Source organism: Trachemys scripta, chromosome 5 (assembly GCF_013100865.1).
Source record: "Trachemys scripta elegans isolate TJP31775 chromosome 5, CAS_Tse_1.0, whole genome shotgun sequence".
Taxonomy (NCBI): Eukaryota; Metazoa; Chordata; order Testudines; family Emydidae; genus Trachemys; species Trachemys scripta.
In genome coordinates, this window is record NC_048302.1 from 9642034 (window position 1) to 9652282 (window position 10249).

General features: G+C 39.5%; 1 protein-coding gene across 2 annotated transcripts in view; it reads left to right on the top strand.

Moving 5' to 3' along the window:
- Positions 1-9354, top strand: part of G3BP2 (G3BP stress granule assembly factor 2) — a 44578-nt gene extending 35224 nt beyond the window's left edge. For both annotated transcript variants that reach the window (XM_034771558.1, XM_034771560.1), the window contains 4 exons: positions 1399-1501; positions 5313-5441; positions 5653-5771; positions 6505-9354. In XM_034771558.1, coding sequence (XP_034627449.1) covers positions 1399-1501; positions 5313-5441; positions 5653-5771; positions 6505-6777 — 624 coding nt within the window. In that variant the 3' untranslated portion in view covers positions 6778-9354. The remainder of the gene's footprint in view (positions 1-1398; positions 1502-5312; positions 5442-5652; positions 5772-6504) is intronic.
- Positions 9355-10249: the final 895 nt, after the last annotated feature.

Sequence of the window (10249 nt, forward strand, 5' to 3'; positions counted from 1 at the left end):
ACTTTAGGAAAATAAAATATCACAATGGTGCTATTGTGGCCCAAGAGGTGCTGCTGCAGAAGTAGATGCCAGTGCTACACTCGGACAAGCTTTTATTTATTTTTTCTAATTCTCATAATTAAAATGCCCAGTCTAAAAATATTGGTGAGGAAGTGCCTGGTAGGGTGCCACTTCAGAGGTAGGAAGGGTGCGAGGTTAGTCTTCAGTGTAATATTTGGGCACTTAATAGGTAATCTTTCCCAGAAAGTCTTTTCTGAGCACAAATATTGGGGTTAAGTCACCTAGTGTCAGTAGTTTGTTTACAAAGGAAAAGTGGTGGGAATCTCTCCTTAACGTCACTTGCTTTTGAACTGCTGAATCCATATGAGCATGCAATGGTGCCTATGACCATTCCTTTAGTGAAACACCCCTTTTGGATTTTAGTTCTGCAAGCTCATCTCTGAGACCCTGATGACAGGAATGTGGTCTTCGTGGTGGTAGCATTTGTTTGGTTAGTACAAGTGAACTGAATGCTTGTGGATGATAGCAGCAATTTCTATAACACACACACACAGTAAATTTTCAGTCACCTAACTTTCTTGTTCTGTAGCTTCCTACCCCTTTTTGAGGGCAGTTTTTGTATGCAGATGCTCGCGAACATTTGTATGTGTTTAATGGCTCAAGGTGTGAGGTTTTTATGACTAGTGGGACAGTTTGTGTGTGCTCCCATGTGCACAGGCTTGGCATAGAGAAATAAAAGAAAGATGTCTAACTTGTGCACTGTAGGACTCTTTATCTAAGGTATTTTCTCTTAAATCTCCTTATGGGAGAAGACTGTATTTAGAGATTTGTGAACTTGCTTTCTTTTCCTGTTACGATGTGGCTGTTACCTGTAGTTGATGTATATTCTGGAAGAAGAATCCTCCAGGCAGACAGTAACTGTAATTCTGTTTCTTCCATACATATTAATCTAGGGCTAGTCTGTGCAGTACAAGCGTGGCACGGGAAATGCTGCAGAAATTCTGGTTTTTAGTTGGATTTCTGCATATTTCTTTGTACCGGTTTTGAACACCTGCTGATATGTAAAATTATGGAGCTACTTGGGTCTCAATTCTGTGCCTGGTCAGTTGAAGATAATTCCCTCTAGCTATGCCCTTGGGCAAAATAAGATTAGAAAGAGAACTTAGTCCTGATTCTGAGAGGTTTGTGTTCTCTACCTGCTGGCAGAGAAAGGCAAGCCCTGCAGTCCTGGATTGGTACAGAGGAACTTGTAGAAAATTTTCATGTATTCCCAAAACACTCTTCCCGTGGATCTGTATCTTCCACAATTGTTGCTATGCATGCTAGTGATCTGTAGACTGCTTTTATTTCAGCTTTTCTTTGGTATCCGGTGTTGAACAGTGTGTTCTCTTGTTTCAGCCAAGAGTTGAAACTAAACCTGAAGCCCAGTCTCAGCCACCCCGGGTGCGTGAACAGCGTCCAAGGGAGCGACCGGGTTTTCCGTCAAGGGGACCGAGACCAGGTAAACTTTTCTTCTTGATCGTAGTTCAGTGTGTGAAGGTGAGAAGCTACGTCTCTTTTGTCTTTGGGTTCGAAAGGATAACTTCCCATGATTGGTTGGTATAGGATTTTGTGTACCAACCAAACAGACCTTTGATCTGTCTTGTTTGATGTCCTGCTTCTAGTGTTGGCTTGTACCTGACCTTTAGGAAAGTGAAAATCCTTTATTTTCTGCAACTAGGGGTGGAGGAATGAACCCTTTCCTGAGCCGTATTTTGTGATGAGTTGCTCTGAAGCATGAGGATCATCCCTCTAACTGCAAATGTTCCTTTTATCTAATCCTTTTTTAACATTCCTGAGTTATTTGCTCGTATCACGCATCAAGGAACTTCCTCAGATTGCTTAATGCGGTTTAAAAACTCTGTTCTCTTGAGGCTAAAAGTTGATGGCTTCTTAATTTTGAATGTCCTCTAACTCGTGTTGAACAGACAGAATGGGAACACTTAAATACCTTCCATTATCTCTTACAATGTGCTTCTCCTTTCTAAACAAAATGTCTTTAATCATGCATCATGTCATGTGCCAAATGTCATGCCATTTATTCTATTCTTTTCTATTCTATAGCTTTTCTCAGGGCCTAGTATTGTCTTTGAGATGGTGTTACCTCTCAAATACTGCTCAGTTTTTGTTGTCATTTTACACCTGTCAGTGTATAACATAAGCAGTCCTACTAATACATCCCGGTCAACTCTTGATCAGCATTGTTCATTAAGTACCCATTTTGAGCTGGGTACAACATCTAAATCTGTTCATGGGGATACACCTCAAAAGTTGTGTGCAGCTTGATCTGTGTATGTTAACTTGCAATTGTGAACGGTGCAGTAGTGTACAGTGGGTGAGTGACCCTATAGGATGTCACTTCAATTTCTGGATATAAAAATTCAAGTTCTGGCAAAGATCAAGAGAAATGATTTGACCTGTTAAGAGAAGCTCTCTGCAACTTGGAACAATAGATTAGCTCTGATCAAAGGCCTGGAATTAAACATTATACAAGACAACTTTAAAGTTGGGTGGAGTTTTAAAACTTTTAAGTGCTAGCATAGACCAGACAACTGTTCTCAGAAGTGGCTTAAACGGGTGCAATTCAGATTTAGTGGAAGCAAGCCTTCCTGAAACAGATCTATATTAGCATCTACGCAGTTGTTCACGTTGTGCAACTGCACCAGATGAATGTACGCACCAAACTTTCTAATCTACTCCGGGGTTAGAAGTACTTCCTACTCGTGGCTGTTGTCAGTGTGATTATTCACTTGCTTCCAACAGCACTGAAACTAAATGTGTTTAAGGTGGCTAGAAAATATTCTAACACCTGTTAGAAATCAGATTTCCTTTTTTAAAGACTTGATCTGTAACAAGGGCTGAAAAATTAAAATTTAATAGAGGTTTTAAGTCTAGGCAAAATAGAGTTGTTAAATTGTGCATATCGGCTAACCCATGACTTAGCTGCAACTAAACCTTAGTATGGGTCTTGTTTATATCTGGCTTAAAGTTCTGACTTCTCATCTTGCTGTTTGAGTTATTGTAAAAGTTGGAATTTTGGGAACTAAACGTCTCCGGATACTGGGATAGATGAAAGTTACCATCTGTCACTACTTTGCATTCAGCCCGAGCTTGACACTGGCCGGTACTTGCTATAATATATAATATAACTGATTGCTGTGACATGTTAATTATTTTGGATATATGCAATTAGCTGGTCTCAAGTTCTAGTAGACATTTATATCCATGTCACAACCACCTTGGTTGGGAAATGTATTGACAGTCTGTCGAGAGACTAGGGAGTTAAAAAGCACGGCAAATACTTCTTAGCTACAGATAGACATAGGGGTTGAAATGCAACAGTACAGAAGCTTGTTCTGTCAGCCGCCTGTCTGAAGAAAAATAAGATATCAAAATTCAGGGGGATTGATCCAGTGCATTTAAAACTCAGTTAAGATACCTAATACATAACCGTTTAGGAGCTATAGGAACTATCTTGTGCTGTTTAACTTTTGCTGCCAGAGCTAACAAACACAAATTCCACATATTAGTGGCAGTTGGCACAACAAGAAAGTAAAAGCAGTGTTACCTGCAAGCTGAAATAAAAACGTGAACTAACGCAAATTGGAAAAAGACACAGCTAGCAGAGAGACTTCATTTTCAAGCATCCTAGAAGCTATTGTACACAATAGGGAAAAGAAACTTGAACAACCTTACAAGGAGAGCGGCAAGAACTCTTGGAGATCTGAATCAAACACTACAGTGCTAACAGCTGAGAAGTTGCTTAAATGCAAAGTAAAGTTTGTCTTCTGAACTCCCCTTGTATACAAAATGATTTCTAATGAAAAATCCTACAACAATCCAGCAAGGTTCTGTAAATCAAATCACGGAGGGGAAAATTTTCAAGACTTATGCCATATATTGTTGAAAAATGGAAAGGAATGATAATCTTGGTATTGTCATATCAGAAGATGCAGAGCCAGACAATGACCTAGTAATATGATACAGGCTAAGATTTTATATCTCCCATTAGTTAAACCTTATATTGCATTCATGGAGATAATAAAAAATGCATCTAAATTGTTACAGTACAATGGGAATGCCTTCACTCTTGGTCCTGTCTTTTCAATAGCTCAATAACATCAGTGAACTTTTATATGGGGGTGTGGGTTATGTCTGTTTAAAGCAGTCTGACAGCCATAAATGAATATATATACTAGCTGGGCTGAAGTGAAGTAACTGGAAGTCTTGCCACCACTAATAGATAACAAAACATTTAACTTCCAAAGCTGTACTCCTCCTTTGAACAGTCATGATGAAAGAGGAGGGCTAGAAGAAATGGTTGAAAATCTACAGTAAATGGTAGTTTTTCAGTTCATTTGAAAGGTTACCAGAAATGTCTTAAATGGCTAACTTTTAAATAGGGTAACTGTCTGAGACTCTGGAAAATAATAGACAATAGCCTATCATGAACTTTAAGCTTTCCTCACTCTTTTTAAGAAACTCCCACAGGTGTTCAGAGTGGGCTGTTGCTTAATATCTTTTTTCTGTGTACTGTTTCCAGTTTTTGGGCAGGAGTGAACAGGTAACTTACACTTCCAAAGGTACAATGAGATGCACATTCATCTTAAAAACTGGTGGTGAACAGTGTTGACCCCTGCTCTGAGTGTTACGAAGCTAGAGTAGTTGCAGTCATGAAGTATGCTTGCTTTTTAACAGGTTTTATTTTGATGATGTATGAAACCAGTTGGATCTCAGCTCCCAGTGGATAGATGTTGCAGTTTTGGTGGTATGGACAAAGGAGGTGACTGATGGTAATGTTAGCAGAGTCTCCCACTGAGCAGGTAGATAGACTTACTTTCTGACACTTGGAGTTGTTCCCTCCAGTTCAGGATTGAGATTCACTGATGGGGAAGCTTGCCTGGCTGCTGCCAGTGCAGTAGTCTTCAGATAAGTCTCTGCAGCTGGCAGTTCAGCACTTTCCATGAAGATTAAAAGCACATGAGAAAAATTAAGTATATTCAGTGGACGTGTTTCTCTTGAAAAGCACATCGCTGAGTGATGTGGCTTGTATGTGAAGAAAACAAGAAGCTTTCGCTATCCCAATTGGGCAGAATTAAACTTTTAAAGGCACTAAATATGCATGCCTTCCCCAGCAGAAAATAGCTGAAGACCAAGGGTGAGAATGGCTCAAGTGAATGAACTGAAAGCAGATCAGTGTGTTGCTAGATGTTCTTCTCAAATTGTTCAGTACCAATCCTAAAACTGACTGCTTTTGTTTTGAATGGACACAGGTCGAGGGGATATGGAGCAGAATGAATCCGATAATCGCCGAATAATTCGTTACCCAGACAGCCATCAGCTCTTTGTTGGCAACTTGCCACATGATATTGATGAAAATGAACTGAAAGAATTCTTTATGAGTAAGTGATGGGCTTTTAAATAGTTTGAAATTCATCTACTGGGTCTAGAGGATGGAAGTGACGCTTCAGCCACTGAACATGGTATATGTTAACGTTTTAAAAGCAAAGTAACAAACTTTAACATTACAAAAGGCTTTTGAGAATAACTAAAACAAATAGGCTTATTGCAAGGCCTTATTGCATAACTTGTTTTTGTATTGTGCTTTCACAGGCTTTGGAAACGTGGTGGAACTTCGCATCAATACCAAAGGAGTTGGAGGAAAACTACCAAACTTCGGCTTTGTGGTATTTGATGACTCTGAGCCAGTTCAGAGAATCTTAGTTGCGAAAGTAAGTTTGGCCATGTAGCATTTGCATATTTGTCATAGTGAGGGAAGTAATGCTACGAAAACATGAATGATGCAGTGTCCTCGGTTCTTACTGCTCTTCACCAGAGTTCAGATTTCCCCTCCGATCACTGATTGAGGTCATGAATGTTTATATTTTGTTTGTAGCCTATTCTGGTTCCCACTTCAATTCTGTTCTTTAGAAGTTGCTGTCTCCTGATGGATGCTTATGAGTTCCAAGTTTTTGAACAGCACTACTTTCATCACTAAATCATAGATCTAGGGTCTCTCAAGGGGGCAAGCTAAACTTAAACTGAAGTGGTGGGATTGGGGGAAAAAGGAAATTACAAAATTTCCAGGGTCAATAGATCTCAGCTTCCTTTAGGGATGGCAAGTTTTCAGTCCTAATAGTTTGAGAACTGAAAGTAAAATTGCTACTCTTGCAAGCTTGCAGTGGTTTTGTGGCACTGACCATAGCAAGTCCTAGACCTTTTTAATTCCTTGCCTAATCAAAGTATTTTACTAACTTATCGCAGTGTGTTCTATGGTCTCTATAGATATGTAGGGTTAGAAGTTGCAAGTCACAAACTGCTAGTGAAATTTTGCATTAAGCTGTGTGCAACTGCGCTGCTAAGGACAGAGTAACATTAGGGATTGCTGTTTCCATGTGTTTTATATTGCTGGGACTTTATGAAATGGTGACTAACTTTGCCTTGTAAACATTTTCCCCTTCTAAGCCCATTATGTTTCGAGGAGAGGTGCGTTTGAATGTAGAAGAGAAAAAAACAAGAGCTGCCCGTGAAAGAGAGACCCGAGGCGGTGGTGATGATCGTAGGGATATTCGGCGCAATGATAGAGGGCCCGGGGGTCCCCGTGGAATAGTGGGTGGTGGAATGATGCGGGACCGTGATGGAAGAGGACCTCCTCCCCGAGGTGGCATGGCACAGAAACTTGGCTCTGGAAGAGGAACCGGGCAAATGGAAGGCCGTTTCACAGGACAACGTCGTTGAAATCCTCCACTGTTGGCAGACAGTCTTGGCAGTGGTACATTATTCGTCGTGTTTGCATTCTTGTTAATTTTTTTGGCTTTGGAATGTGACACAGCCTTTTTGATCATTTCTTTGATGTGAAAAGCATCCTTTGGTTACCAGTTAAATTGAGGTGGACATGCTTTCCCAAATTTCACAACAGGAGTCACACTGTTAATTTATAAATTTAGACTTGGAGAATTAAGGACAGAGAAATGACCATAAAACTATCTGCAACAAAAGTGGACTAAAGGACATGCCCAATCGAATTCAGGTCCTTTCAGTCAAAAACCCTCTGCTGCACATTTTGTGTAAGTGTTACTGTTTCTGCTTATTACTGTTGGAAACGCAGTTAGTGCAATCTGTGCAATTGGAGAAGCTTGCCTTTTTTTTTTTTTTTTCTTTTTAGAACACTTGGCTCAAAACAAACTAACTAACTTGTGTTTATGCACTCATCAAAATGCACTAATGGGTACTCTAAACTCATTTACATTGGTATCTACAAGAGGCATCAGGAAAAAATAAATCCTTCATCTTTTTTCAGACAGAATAGCTTTTGAAATGATGCGGGCATCTGATCTGCTTGCTGTGACCAACATGTATACACACAAACCTTAACAAGACTACAAGTATATTCCAGAAGGAAACCATTTAGTGGTAAACTAAACACAATCCAGAACTTCAAAGTTATGGTCCTGAGTACAAAACAAGTTTGATAGCTCATATCTAAGATTTTTCTACCTGCCCCTCTTCGATACAGGGATGGCTGGCTGCTCAACACACTCCTCCTCCCCTTTCCCCTTCTTTAAGCATTGTACAGTGAATTGTCTTTACTGTATTTGAGTTCTCTAGTAATGTAATAAGCATGATGGTGCCTTCTATTAATACATCATTCCAGTCTTGCTGGTGATTTTGTACAGTATAGTGTATGAATTGCAGTGCTGCAAAGCCAAACAGCTGCAAAATGTTTAAAAGAAATCATTGAAAAGTTGTATAAAAAATTGCAGTATCTTTAAATCAGTAAGTTACTAGAATATCACTCACCTCGCTCTTCAATTAACAACTTTGGCTTTTTATGGAGGAGGGGAAGGGAGGGAGACGGTAACTGAGTAGTCTCCAGATTGTCTTTTCTCTATCAAATGTAGAATTTTTATGGATATGAAGGTGAAATCTCAGTTACGCCTCAAAAGTCAGCTAAGAACTTGGTACGCTTTGCCAACTTCTAATGTATGCTCATCTATAGATTGAGGGTAAGCTTGTTCAATGACGATACTGCAGTTTTCAGAGAACAGATCAGCAGCTCTAAGTATTTGCATTTTCCAGTTTTTTTGAACTTACTCATTTTGCACAAATCTTTGAACTGATGTCGACACACATCAGGCTCTGAACTTAAGGGTAGGGGGAGACATCCTTTTATGTATTTTTACCTATAGATTCTTTAAATCTGTGAGCGGTTTGCTATTTCTGGATTACTGTCTGCCTAGATGCACGTTCCAGTAAACTGCAAATGTAGCAAACGATACTGTCTAACTCCGTGCTGGAGAGTTCAGCAAGCACCAAGCTCTGATGCTTCAGGAGGGGAGGGGGTGAGAGTGTGACCACTTAAAAGCTGCTTCTAAGCATGGAAGACCTCATCACATTGCAACTAGTAGCAAATATGGCACAGTAACGATTTGTTTCTGGATCGTGCAACCGTTTGTGGTTTTCGAGTAAGCTGAAAGATGTTGCACATGTTTGTTTCTGATGTATTAGGCAAAGCAAGATTGCATCTGACTGTTTTTCCCCAAAACTTGAGGTCTTCCATGTTTGAGGGTAAGTCTTGCACTATTTCCATACGTTTTCTGGGACACATTGCTAAGTTTCCATTTTTATATTTTAGTTTGTTACTCTTGCATTTTCAGATGTTACCTGGAAACATAGTACTTGAACTCCTCACCACAAAACATAATTTGACTTAAGTTTGAAGCTTTTAGTCAAACTGCTGTCTTCAGCAAACAGTTTACCACCAGTGTTCGTGTAGCTTTTTAAAATGTTAGTGCTATGATATCGCCCTGCCATCTTCTAAATTGTTATGGCAAATGGCACTGGGAAAAGTGTAACTGACAATTAGAAGAGCTACTGAGCCATTCAATTTCTGGCTTGCTTCTTGTTTAAATGCCATGAAATAAAGATAATGGAACGTCATACCCAGAAGTTTACATGGTGATTGTTCACCTACTGTACTGTGGACTCTTAATGTTCTTGTCCCTTTTTCAGTAAATGTACCTCTTAAAGCAAAGTAACGGATTCATTGACCATTACTGTTAGTTGCTGATTTGTGGATGGTGGTAGTATTCTATCATTACAATCCTATTTCAACAAACTTGGCTTGCCATCTTGGCTTTAGTAGGTATAAAAGACAGTGGATTACCATCTTTATTGCTGTAATGTGTTAAGCATTATATGCTAGTAGAATCTAGTTAATTGTTGCAGGTGGAAAGTATTTTTACTTTTAAGTTTCCATTCTTGAATGTGTTTTGACTAAACATACCAATAAACTACTGATGTCTGCAGCATTTATCAATGTCCCTAATTCTCTCTTGAATGTAGGTCTGTTCTGGTGTAGCATTATTTCAGACCTTACTATGTAAAAGCCAATTTTTTTAAAAATGCGTTCCTCAAAGTGATATAGGATCAAAAGCTACTCCCTTTTGCTTGCATGTCATATGCTTCAGTAGAAACTACTCACCCAAGTAAAGCAATTTTTATATAAAGCACACGCGCTCACTCACTCTCTCGGTGTGTGTACATACACACACATCTCTACCTCGATATAACGCTACCCAATAGAACACAAATTCTGATATAACGCGATAAAGCAGTGCTCCGGGGAAGCGGGGCTGCGCACTCCAGTGGATCAAAGCAAGTTCAATATAACATGGTTTCACCTATAACGCGGTAAGATTTTTTTGGCTCCCAAGGACAGCGTTATATCAAGGTAGAGGTGGGTGCGTGTGTGGGGTGTGTGTGTGTAAAATCTTACACTGATGGAGTTTTTGGAGCAACACCAAGCAACTGTTGGGGTTATGTTTGACTGGTCTGTGAACACCTGCTTGTCCTCTGACAAAAACAATCAGCCCTGAGCTTCAATAATGCTTGAATAATTCTAGCATTTACCCATTTTTTGTTTGTCACATAATTAAATGTCAAGAACAAATTTACTAGGCTTCCTTTGTTGCACAGGTGTAGCAAAAATTGTTCCATTATTTACAAGTTTGTCCATCTGATGCTTTCGCTACTTTAAGCTTGCAATATTTATTCTGTTTGACAATATTTTTAAACCATTGTTAAATGTGTTCAGCTATTTCCTGCTGCCAAAAGTGATTAAAGGGTGGATGGTGGATTTGTTTAACTCCTGACATCTGAACTAGAATCTCTCTCCAGGTATTACACAATTCAGTCTCTCAATGTCCCT